The sequence below is a fragment of the Euprymna scolopes genome, chromosome 39 (genome assembly GCF_053919585.1).
Source record: "Euprymna scolopes isolate OS-2025 chromosome 39, ASM5391958v1, whole genome shotgun sequence".
Lineage (NCBI taxonomy): Eukaryota > Metazoa > Mollusca > Cephalopoda > Sepiida > Sepiolidae > Euprymna > Euprymna scolopes.
Genome location: NC_136520.1, coordinates 61,354,864 through 61,368,363, shown reverse-complemented (window position 1 = coordinate 61,368,363; position 13,500 = coordinate 61,354,864). Strand labels below are relative to the sequence as shown.

Sequence of the window (13,500 nt, the reverse complement as noted above, 5' to 3'; positions counted from 1 at the left end):
AATTATAAGTGACCGGATATAACGTAAACAGTTACGCCTGCATTTATCGATTATTTTGATTTGTCGGTCATATTATTTTGTGGATAGAATTGTTTTTCGAATATTTCAGAGATCTTCAAAGGCAGCTGAGAAGATAGGTGCCTGTTTTCATTCGTTGTCTCACCTTTGCCAAAAACATCATATCCACCGATTCTTTGAATCTTGCACGTTATTGTCAAATTAGTATCGTCGGAAGACATTAGCTATCGTAGGAAGAGTCTTTCCTTGATAGTGCCTGTCTCAATTTGAATTTATGAGGCAACGTTTGCCCTATTTTTTTTTTTAATCATTTTTTACAATAACAGAAAAAAAAAAAATAATTATAAGCGTTCTTTTAGATCCTTTTGGCTTTTGACCAACCGGTAGTAAATCCCCTCTGTCGCCATTAATTCCTCGTGCGATCCAGCTTCCGCTATTTTACCCTGGTTGATGAGTAAAACCTTATCGGCGCTTTCCGCGACGGAGACGCTATTAGCCAGGAGGATCGTCGTCTTCTCCTTGAGAGCTCGAAACAACGTGTCCCGAATCTCCTGGAAATAGAAAATAAAATATCTTTATAGTAAATGTGCTTTTATATGCGCGTACGCCATCACAAACGCAAAGAGAAAAAAAAAGTTTTAAATAAAAAAAAAAATCAAATGTTACAGTTCGTAAGAAGCCTTGGTCAATATGCAATACAAGGACGTTAGTAATCCCTATAAAATGCAGCAGGAAGTGAATACAAGTGGGGAAAGGTTAGTAATGAAATACAAGGCAACAGGACACAACTACAATTAGTGTTACCATAATACAAACGAACCAGAAAATACATAGTGTTTCTTATTACCATGTATAATTTGCATGTTTTGCGTTAGAAAAATAATAAAATTATATTTGATTAAGACGAGTTTAAATATTAATTTTACATATAAAATATACGTATATAATATATAATATATGCAAGATTGTTGAATTTTTATAATTTTTTAATTTTTTTTTTATTAGCGATTAATTTCTTTCTTATTACTTCGCTCCCTGAACGTTTTTATTGTAAGAAAGGAGTCATTTGCCCTTTGTTTACATTTTTCTTCGCCACAATTTTTTAGGACGTATATACTTTTTTTAATTTTTTCAAATATTAATTATTATTCATTAATGAATAATTACTACGTGCATAAAAGTAAGTCATCTATATAAATGCATGTTTCGGAGTTTACTGTTAATAAAAGTCTAGCTATACTGATGAGGAATAAACTCCAAAACATGCATGTATATAGATGACTTACTTTTATGCACGTAGTAATTATTAATTAATAACTAATAAATAATATTTAAATAACATAATATATGTATATATATATATATGTATATATATATATATATATATAATATATGTACATATCATATATATAATATCTATAATAGATATAAATAATATATATTCACACACACACACACACACACACACACACACACACACACACACACATATATATATAATACTAGGTGGTCGCTAGAAAGGCGGGAAATTTGAAGGTCAGATTAGATCATGAATAAAAATGCGTGATTGCTAATTTTTGACTGGTGCCGTGTGAGTGTTGTAAAAATAAATCGTTGTTCAACAAATTTCCCGCTTTTCTACCGACCATCCTATATATATATATATATATATATATATATATATATATATATATATATATATATATATATATATAATATATGTATATAATATATATGCATATATAAATATAATATATATAATATATATATGTATATAATACACATATAATATATAATATATGCATAAATATGTACATTATATATAATATATATAATATATATAATATATATATATCATATATAAATAATATATATATTTTATATCATATAATATATATAATATATGTAGCATATATAATATGTAATATATATGATATATATAATATATATATATGTATATAATATGTATATAATATATAATATATGCATATATATGTACATTATATAGAACATGTATAATGTATATATAATATATAAATAATATATATATTTTATATTATATATAATATATGTATTATATATATATGTGCATACATATAATATATATACATATAAATAATATATGTAGCATATATATATAAAATATGTAATATATATGTGTGTGTGTGGGGGGGGGTGTTAAAGACTATAAATTATAATTTACAAGAATGTATTATTCAGTAGGAAACTGAGAAAGTAACATTAACAATTCCTTAATTTCAAAGAATGCGTGCTTTTCATCAGCAGAAAGATTTCAGCAAAATAATTGTTACAGTGAAGCGATGTTTTTTGCTGTTACTAGCATAAATTGAATCTGCACAATATGAAACAAATCATATATGTATAAAAGTTAGTGGAAAAAGTTTACTTATTGCACAAAAGAAATGAAAAATGAAGGTGATGGAGGGTTCAGAAACAAAATGGTCGTAATAGCAATGGCCAAGAACACATTGCCTGAAAGTACTTCTTTTAAACTCCTCGGCCTAACGTTTACAGGGAATATGAACTGGAATAGATACATTGAGAGCATTGCCAAGGCTGCTGCAAGGAAGGTTGGCTCCCTCTACCGTGCTAGAAAACTACTTACGCCTGACAGTATCCTATACCTCTATAAGGCAACCATTCGCCCATGTATGGAGTACTGTTGTCACATCTGGGATGGTGCATCTGCTGCTTGTCTCTCGCTCCTGGACAGGGTTAAAAAAAGAGTCGCAAACCTGATAGGTCCTGAACTGTCATCTGGGCTTCAACCTCTGTCCCATCGACGAGATGTTGCATCCCTCTGCCTGTTCTACAAATACTTTAATCGTGAATGCTCTGACGAACTGCAAACACTTGTACCTCCCCAACGTAACTACCCCCGACAAACCCGACAAGCTACTAAGTCTCATCCCTTTACAGTGGAGATCCCTAGGTGCAAGAAAGCCTTTTACTCCAATAGTTTCTTCCCCAGAACTGCGGGTCTTTGGAACTCCCTTCCGGGATTCTGCTTTCCCAACTGCAATGATATGCAGAAGTTCAAGTGTAATGTTAACAAACATCTTTCTACTCTTCTCCCTTCATAATGACCCCGCTAATTAATTCCCTAATAGTAGCCCCCTGCTTCAAAGTGGCACTGTGCCTTGTTTGGGGTGAAAATTGAATTAAAAAAAAAAAAAAAAAAAAAAAAAAGAGGCAATGTTCACATGTGTAGTAGTCCACTTTACTACTTATGTGAATATTGCCTTTTGTAGCCATTTTGTTTCTGAGCCCTATTGCTACATATTATTTTACCTTCATTTTTAAGTTCTTGTCTGCATTTCATAAACTCTTTCCACTAACTTTTATGCATATATGGTTAGTTTCATATTGTGTAGTTTAGTAGCAGCAAAATTATAGATTCCCTATGATAATTATTCTGCTTTAATCTCTCCTCTGGTCCTGGATATGACCTTAAACTATATCCAATGGTGAGGCCCCAGCTTGCGGGCTTTTGGGAGTGTTGATCCACCCTTTAATTACCATTGCTCCCAGGTCCACTCTGACTCGGTGGTAGTACCTGTTAAGGTCCCAACTATGGGTTAAATGGAAACCGACTTGAAAACAACAAATATATTCTATTAAAAAAAATTTCTTCAAAATCTTTGGATTCGGCATTAAATAACCCGAAAAGGGTTGATATGCCGTAAAACAAAACCAACCAACCAAATCTCTTCTCTGATTAAAAGCATGCATTCTTTGAAACTCCGCGGATTAAATAATTTTTAAAAAATTTTCTTTTTGAGTTTCCTGTCGCAGAATAAATTCTTGTAAATTGTAATTTACAGTCTTTAACTTTGTTCTTTTATAATAGGCTCTATTTTCTTATATTGGTTGTACTGAGCATTTTTTTTTATGCTGTTAGGATTACCATAAAAATATTAATATTTATATTCTCTTTACGTTTACAGACGCTTTTAACTTGTAAAGTTAATAACTATGTTTTGATTATATTGATATATTATTATTCATTTAGAATTCAATAAAGCTTCCACCAACATTCTATAATTCCTCTTAATCCTTTTCATCCCTAATGAACCTTACGCTAGACGCCGCATCTTCCCCATGCAACCTAGCACCTTCTCTACTCTTCTGATGAGAAGTATTAGGCTTCGAAATGCCCTGGCATAAAGAGTCTCTTCTACCTCCCAAATTGTGCCTGTATTCCATTATTCAATAAATGATCCATTCTATATCTACCTATATATAGTTTTGTGTCTTCATTTCATACTCTTGTTGTCCTATTGTATAAGCTCCAATAATTATTGTTGAGCTTGGCATTATCCGGATAAGTCTCCTTTTGTGGAATTGATCTTTCTCTTTTCCTTTTACATTTAGCTATATATATATATAGCTATATATATATATATATATATATATATATATATATATATATATATATATATATATATATATATATGTGTGTGTGTGTGTGTGTGTGTGTGTGTGCGTGTGTGTGTGTGTGTGTGTGTGTGTGTGTTTTATTATTTTATTGCAGTTTTATCTGTTTGGTTACATATGTTTCAGATGTTGGACCATGTTTACGATCCAACAGCCTCGTCAGACCTTCCAAACAGATAAAACGGTATTAAAAACACATATTTGCTCTGCAATAGAATTGAGCACTCTCTTCAGGTTTTTACTAATTACCAGTTTTACTATATATATATATATATATATATATATATATATATATATATATATATATATATATATATATGCGTGTGTGCGCGCGTGTGCGCGTGTGTGTGCGTGTTTGCGCTAACATATACTTATTTGAACATATATGTTGCTATACATATTTTTAATGACTGGGATAATATTCAAATATAAAAGCAAATAACAAAAAGTTCTTTTGGGTAAGTCAATAGTGCAGTATTAGAACTATAAATATTTCTTAGCGTGTACCGTTTACCAGAAATAAACACTCATTTTATTGTTCAAGTAGTGGACGAATGTTTGTTTGAAATAGACATTTGTTGAGGTCGTTCCGGTGGGTCGCTGGGTAGAACTGTCGACTATCAACGCGACGGTTCTAGGTTTAATTCTTGGCTAGGAAAAGGTCCTAGTCTAGCCGCACTGATGAGTTGCGATACAACGAAATAGTACTGTACTAGAGTGGATGAAACGCCGAATATTCAGTGTAGCTTAATCGCCATATATATTTTATAAATTACTATATATATATATGTATATAACAGTGTTCCACAGGCAGACTTCTCGGCAGACTACAATAGGTCATCCCAAATATAAATATCTTAATTATTAAATATGTTAGACTTTTACCTCGATGATTGAATACTGGTTAAGTTTTGTTATATATATATATATATATATATATATATATATATATATATATATATATATATATATATATATGTGTGTGTGTGTGTGTGTGTGTGTGTGTGTGTGTGTGTGTGTGTGTGTGTGTGTGCGTGTGTGTGTGCAGCATATATCAGAATTTAGTAGAACATAACCCATCAAAGCACTATGTCCTAGGTTTTGCCAGAGATAATATAAATCATATAATCTTAGTACTATATAATACCGTGTCCCCTTTCGTCCAACATGGTATGTTTGATTTTGGGATGATCCGGTTTTTTGATATTTCATAAAAGTCCCTTCATTTTCATATATATATATATATATATATATATATATATATATATATATATATATGTGTGTGTGTGTGTATGTGTGTGTGTGTACATATATACATATATATACGTATATATACATATATATATATATATTACACAATTCTTTTAAGTTTACTAATTGAAGAATAAACGTAAAGTAAATATTAATATTAATATTAATAGTTATATGAAAATCCTAATCAGATGAAAAAGCTCAACATACGAAAAAGAGCATTAATATAGTCGAAAATCAATATAAACTCTATAAATTAGGGATCTCAACAATTTATTATTCGAAAAAGAATATAAAAAAATCTTTAAATTTTCCTTATTCCATGGAGTTTTTAAAAAAAAATTGCGTTTATCCTTAGAGAAAGTTAGTTAGCAAAATGATATTCATTGGCGGAAATTAAAATTTTGCTAGAAAAATTGAAAAACGATATATTATGCATGTACGAAATTTATAAAAATGAAAAAAAGTATGTGTTTAAAAGGATTATAGTTAACTTTCATACGAAAATGAGTTTCTGCATAATACAAGTTTTCAATGTATCTGAGGAGAAGAGCAATTCTTTGAAACTCGAATAATAAATTGTTGCAACTTTTAATTTTACAGAGTTTATACTATACTCTTTATATATAATATATATATATGTGTGTGTATAATATATATATATATATATATATATATTATACATATTATACATATATTATACATATATATATGTATAATATATATATGATATATATATGTATAATATATATATATATTATACATATATATATGTATAATATATATATATAATATATATATATACGTATAATATATATATATATATATATATATATATATATATATAGTAATAAGTAGTGATCCATAGTTTTAAGTAATATATATACAGTGAAAAACATATATATTATATATATAATGTATATTTATATATATATATATTGCGTATATATATTGTATATATTATGCGCATATATATTGTATATATATATATATATATATATATATATATTATATATTATATATATTGTGCATATATTTGATATATGTATATATACATATCTATACCCTGTATATATATATATATATACATATTATTATACTGTATATATATGTATACATACATATCGATATAGTATATATATATATATATATATATATATATATATATATATATATATTGTATATTTATGTATATATACATATCGATATATTGTATATATACAATATATATATTGTATATATATATATAGTATATTTATGTATATATATATATATCGATATATATACATATCGATATATATATATATATATATATATATATATATATATATATATATATATATATATAATGTTTTAGTAACTATGAAACGTGTAAATTTGGGACAGAAAATGTCAACATAGCAGGAGATTAATGCAATCCGTGTTATTGCAAGAATTATAAAACAGTACGAGTATTTTGATATACGTTTATATTTTAAATCATTGCGTCAATATTTCTCATGTTCTCATCAAAGTCTCGTTTGAAAAATACATTTTGGGTAATGTGATTACCCGGATATGATTATGTGGATGAAAAACTGCAGTGAAAATACTGTGTTTAGTGATATGGCGTCACGAAGAATATACTTTAACTCTGCCAAACAACAACGAAGCTAAATCATAAAAAGTCGATAACAAAAAATCGATCCATTTTTTTAATTTGGAATATACGGACTACTGTTCTCATTTTGCGTGTTATTCTCACAACGTTTCGATCAATGTAACCTCCGACCTTCTTCGGGTGTGTCTTATTTAACTCCGGAATCTTCATGGATTTTCGAACGTAACCCGGCAGGTTAGATTGTTCTCATTCTGTTAGCCATAACTAAGTAGACGTAAGTAAGTAATTCATATTACTCTTAGTATCACCCGAGCCGAGGATTGGACCTTCAACCTCCTGGAGACTGTCATTTAGAACTGATCATTACTTCACACTATTATCTGTAGCGCCGAGGGATCCATAATATCGAAGTGTCTTTCTATTTACTACTTACAATCATTGAAACGGAATTAATCGGTATTGTTTAGATTATCTGAACTACTGTTGTTATCTTGGATGTTATTCTTACAATGTTTCGGTCGATGTATCTTCCGACTTTCTTCAGGTGCATCTTGTCACGTTCGCGAATCTGCACGTAATTTCGAAATGAACCCTTTATTTTATCCACGGCTGTAGCTTACTTTCATTCCATCATCCATGACTGGATAGAAATCTTAAGTAATTCGTAATTGTTTGATTAGTACGGCCTGCACTGAGGACTGAACCCTCAACCTTCACAAGACCGTCACTTGTAACTAATTTAATTTAGCACTTTTATCCGTTGCGCTATGGGTTTTTGCGCCAAAATTCACCTGAAGAGGGTCGGAGGTTATATCGCCGAAACGATGTAAAAATAACATTCAAGGTGAGAACAGTAGTCTGGATGATCCAAACAATACAAATTATAAAAATAATTTATATAATTAAAAAAAACAAAAAACTCTGTGAACCATCAAGTCGCCCTTGCTTGAATCTTGTCTAATAATAAAATCGTGTTCATGTCTGTTTGTTCAAAATTTTATGAATACATACAAAAGATACACTGTTTCACAATTCGATTTTTATACTAAAAACAGACTTTTACACACTTTCCATCCAGCATGATTTCTATATGTACTATGTATTCAACGGAAATCTACATTCAAGAAGTTACCTCATTTGCATATTATTCCATTAAAGAAAACCTATTCAAATAATAAACTCCACGTTAATTTTTTGTTTCGATAAAATTCTTTTAATCGTTCTATGTAAAATATTATTTAATGTTTATTTACTTAATTTATATTTAATTTATATTTAATTTATATTTATTTATTTATTTTATTTTCAATTATTTTTAACCGAAACGAATTGCCTTTATAAACGAAAACAAGTTCGTTTATTTAAGTTGTGAGAGTTATTTCCCCATTAAGCTATGATGGTTATTTTCCGTTTTATTTTCATATGCGAAAGTGGACGTGTTTTATGCTTCCATGGACCCAGTGTGATTCACATTCAAGAAATTGGTAAGATGTATCTTAAATAGTACGGCTTATTGTCTTCATACAGCATCCGATTACACGCGCTATATCGTGTCTCCAACTAGCGGAGGACACAGTTTCGGGGCTATGGGAGTACAGTCACCCTTTTGCACTCCCGACAGACTTCGCCTTTTCTTTTTCGCTTATATTTTATGGTGATTGTCTTGTTCACATATCGCCAGCAACCGGTCAGGAAGGAGATGGTTAACCGTCCAATGAAACCATGGCATCCGACCTCATTTGGTAGCACTCGACATGTTAATTTCCTTTCCACACACATTCAGCTTCGATTCGCCTTTCGCTCATGTGCCTCCTCGGCGTTTTCCTCACAAAGCACAGTTAACTACAGTTAGAAACAGTTTAAATTTGCTACACTTGAAAATGCTTTTACGTAAACAATGCTCTATTATCTCAAGTTTCTTGTTAATTAAATTGCTTCTATATATAAAATCGATATTTTTCAGTAAGACAAAGACTGCATTTTCCTAGCGTAATGAGAGAATATTTACTGGTTTGGGCCCAAATAGACAGTTTCAGAGTATAATTAGTACCCTTTTATTTAGTATTTTAATAAATTCAGTTATTCATATGGATTATTCTTACTTGATTTTCTTATACTGAAACCGCGTTTATGTAAACAATATTCCATCATTGCAGTTTTATTGTTAATACATTTTTTTCATGCGTAAAATCGATACCTTAAAGTAAGAGAAAGTAGATTCTCTTAAAGGGCCTTGTGATTATTGCATCTTTCTTTAACAATTTTGAATTTGGGAGTATTCGTTTAATGAGTTAGAATATAAACGAAAAAACAAAACACTTCATACTGCTGTATTAATTCTTATTGCTATAACGCCGCTGTTTTCATTCATCGCCTATTGCATTGTATTATTAAAAAAAAGCTTCCCAAGATACACAAAAAAAATATGCCCCTGGTTAGCTGTTTCAACTCAAAGCAAAAAAGAAAAAAAAACATTTTAGTTAAATGACGAAACCACGGAGGCGTTTATTTTTCTTTATAGAAGGTCAACTGTATGTTTTTGTTATGTAATTCGCTTCCAAAATATTGAATAGAATAAAAGACCTAGCAATCTTGATTGATGCCATGGGAGAGGTAAATACTAAGGGAATTAACCTCGACAAAAAAAAAATTCGTTTGGAGTCCCAAAAAGCGGATGATAAAGCACTGCAACAACTTCTGCAGTTGCGCTGGATACGACCATAATGACATTCCTTTAAGTTGAACTTTGTCTGCAATGCAGAGAGGATGACATTGGTAACTGGACAAACCTAGATGCAAACTTGGGACAGGTCTGCATCCGGAGAACCAATTCAAGCTTCAAATCGTGCAGCCACAACAAATGCTGCAGTGCACTAGACAAGATGCAAAATCCTGTTGTCTCATTAGACAGAAAGTTGCCATCAATATATATATATATATATATATATATATATATATATATATATATAAATGACAAAAGGTCATATTCCAAAATTCCTTTAATTCAGTTGACTTATACAATTCTTGACAGTATCTGTTTCGTAGCGCAAAATCAATCACTTAATTATTACATCAATCAGTGAATCTATTATTCCCTTAACTCAGCAGAAGAAATAGCAACGATCAATCTGTCAAAAGAAATTAAAATGTGATTTGACATGGTAAAAGTCATAAAATTGGAAGAGAAGCTGCAGATACCTTTATATTTTTCCATTACGCCATCTTGAAGTTAAGAGCATAAAAGATTCACTGATTGATATAAAAATTAAGTGATTGATTTTGCGCTACGAAACAGATACTGTCAAGAATTGTATAAGTCAACTGAATTAAAGGAATAAGTTATAAGATGGTCAACATCATGAATTTTGGAATATAACTTTTTGTCATTTATTCTCTATATTGCTCTATAATTACATTGAGCTTCTTATATAAGGATTGATATCTATTATAAGAAAATATATTTCTACACAAATATATATATATATATATATATATATATATATATATATATATATTGATTAACCGGGTAAACCTATGTCTCTTCGTCACCCACCCAGGCTTGCATCCAGAGAGGGAACAGCTTTGACTTTATAGACACAGCAGATGATGCAGTGCACTAGACTAGATGCAGAATGTCATTATCTTTTTAGCCATCAATGTATGTTTAATATTAGCAATAACATCACACAGATCTACCAAAAGATATTTCCTTGCTTCTAATCTGCATATGGGGTTGTTGTTTTTTTCTTTCCTTTCTTAATTATCATCAGCTATTATTAAGATTAAAACCAAGCCACTGTCTTTTTGATCATAAAACTACATTTTCATAACCTGACTATGGAATTATAAGGGAAGTAAGAAGTGGGCTTTTGCTTTATTTTCAGCAACTTCCTAACTATCGCTTCCCTCATTTTTGGTCCTTTGCTCCTCACATTCCGCGGATGATGTTTCTGGCAAAGAGGAAAGAATAACTGTTTTCCAGATCGGAATCTATCCATCTCACACTTATTGTTTGCTGTTGTTTTTACCTTGAAGTAGTATTTTCCAACTGTTTGTATCAAATGGCTTTATGCTTTGTCTGGAGTTTATTTTAATTATATGGATGTTTTCTTCGTAATCAAATAAGAAAGGCCTGTCACAAGATATTTGCCTGCCCTTAATCACCGTACAGCATTTATTACTCTAGAAGTGTAAGCCATTTTGAGTTTCAGAACAGTTTCAGATGGTTCGCTGTTACACACAAGTCCTGAGAGGTGACTTGTTTGTAGTAGACAGTTCCACAGAACAAAATATTCTTACCGTGTCGAAACCCGGGAAAGAACATGTGAAATTGCTCCAGAAAAGGTTTAATATTTATGAAGCAATTCTGGTTTCTGATTGGTTGGTAGCGGAACGTGAATTAATTTGATTCGCCAGTTCTTAGCAGAACTGTTTATAAATAGAATCGTCCGACTGTGTGGGATTATACCCCCATTACAACTCCAAAATATTGCAACAATTACCAAACATAGTCATAAAAATTGCTGGAAGGTAATGATAGTCAAGTGTTTAACGACCAGAGTGTTCCAAGTTCAAATCCAGTTCGTTCCATAAAATCATTTTCACTCAGGATCTTGGCAACCTTCATGTGGTACCTCTCGTAAGTGTCTGATGTTTTTCTAGGAAGAGTTCTGGCTAGAAAAATATTGGAGAAACCAATGCTAACAATAGAATCTTTTAATTAATGTGAAATGATGATGATGATGATGATGATGATGATAAAGGTTGCTTACCTGTCGCCACAATCACCGTATAGTATTTATTCACAAACATATCTTTCTATACTTTCATAAAGGTTGCTTACCTGTCGCCGCAAAGAAGTGCATTAATCTACCATGACAGATGTGTTAATATACCATGACAGATGTGCTAATCTACCATGATAGATGTGCTAATCTACCATGGCAGATGTGTTATTCTACCATGGCAGATGTGTTATTCTACCATGGCAGATGTGCTAATTTACCATGACAAATGTGCTAATCTATCATGACAGATGCACTAACCTACCATGACAGATGTGTTATTCTACTATGACAGATGTGTTATTCTACCATGACAGATGTGCTAATCTACCATGGCAGATGTGTTAATCTGCCATGGCAGATGTGTTAATCTACCATGGCAGATGTGTTAATCTCCCATGGCAGATGTGCTAATCTACCATGGCAGATGTGCTAATCTACCATGGCAGATGTGTTAATCTACCATGGCAGATGTGTTAATCTACCATGGCAGATGTGCTAATCTACCATGGCAGATGTGCTAATCTACCATGGCAGATGTGTTAATCTACCATGGCACATGTGTTATTCTACCAAAGATGCCAAGTATGTTTAGTATCCAAAGTTCAATCCTCATTTTTATCGTACCATCAACCAAATCGTATTGAAAGCTGTGAAACTGCAAAGATACACTCGATAACACAAAACACGCAAAAAAAAAAAAAAAAAAAAAAAAAAAAGGGAAGAAAGGGGAAAAAAAGGAAACTAAAGGTAAGAAATAGGAAATGATTTACCCGGTCCTTCAGGTCTGAAGTCATTGCTCCAGGGTAGCACCGTGTCTTGATGCGTTTGCACACCTGTTTTACGACATAAACCAATTAATTGGAAAAAAAAAGATGCATAGACATGGCAACAAGAGGAACAAAAAGCCGATACAGCTAAGGTTACTATTGCCTGGCTTAGAGCCAATACTCCTCACTTTCACGGAACCAAACAAACAGTACTCAAAACAAGTCGATTCTTCTTCGTTATTGTAGCGAAATTCTGAAAATTGAATTTCAGTTGAAATCAATGGTATCTACTGAATTGTCATGTCACAGTGAGTGCATTAATCCATGTTACAGTAATGAACAAATCCAAAAATTACGAAAAACGATAAGATAGAAAATTAATTATTAAGGAAAATAGTTTTCGAAGAAATTAGCAGTTTTAGCTTTAAAGGGCGCCTGTATTAGCAGGGGAGGTAATTCATTTTTGAAAACTGTCAAAATCTTAGTAATGGCCGAAATCATTTTTTTCATTGAATAATGAAATGCGTGCTTTATTTAATATTCGAGAAATATTTAACTAATTTTGACATGACAATTAGGTAGAGATTATTGCTTATTGTTGAAATTGACAAAAAGTAGT

General features: G+C 31.0%; 1 protein-coding gene across 2 annotated transcripts in view; it reads right to left on the bottom strand.

The window, feature by feature from the left end:
• Positions 1 to 219: 219 nt before the first annotated feature.
• The window catches only part of LOC145263805 (ATP-dependent translocase ABCB1-like), a 218,656-nt gene continuing 205,375 nt past the window's right edge, over positions 220 to 13,500 (bottom strand). The window contains exons 27-28 of one of the 2 annotated variants that reach the window (XM_080120869.1): positions 12,885 to 12,947; positions 220 to 569 (exon numbers count right to left, since the gene is read on the bottom strand). In XM_080120869.1, coding sequence (XP_079976995.1) covers positions 360 to 569; positions 12,885 to 12,947 — 273 coding nt within the window. In that variant the 3' untranslated portion in view covers positions 220 to 359. The remainder of the gene's footprint in view (positions 570 to 12,884; positions 12,948 to 13,500) is intronic. The other variant, XM_080120870.1, reaches the window with a different exon arrangement.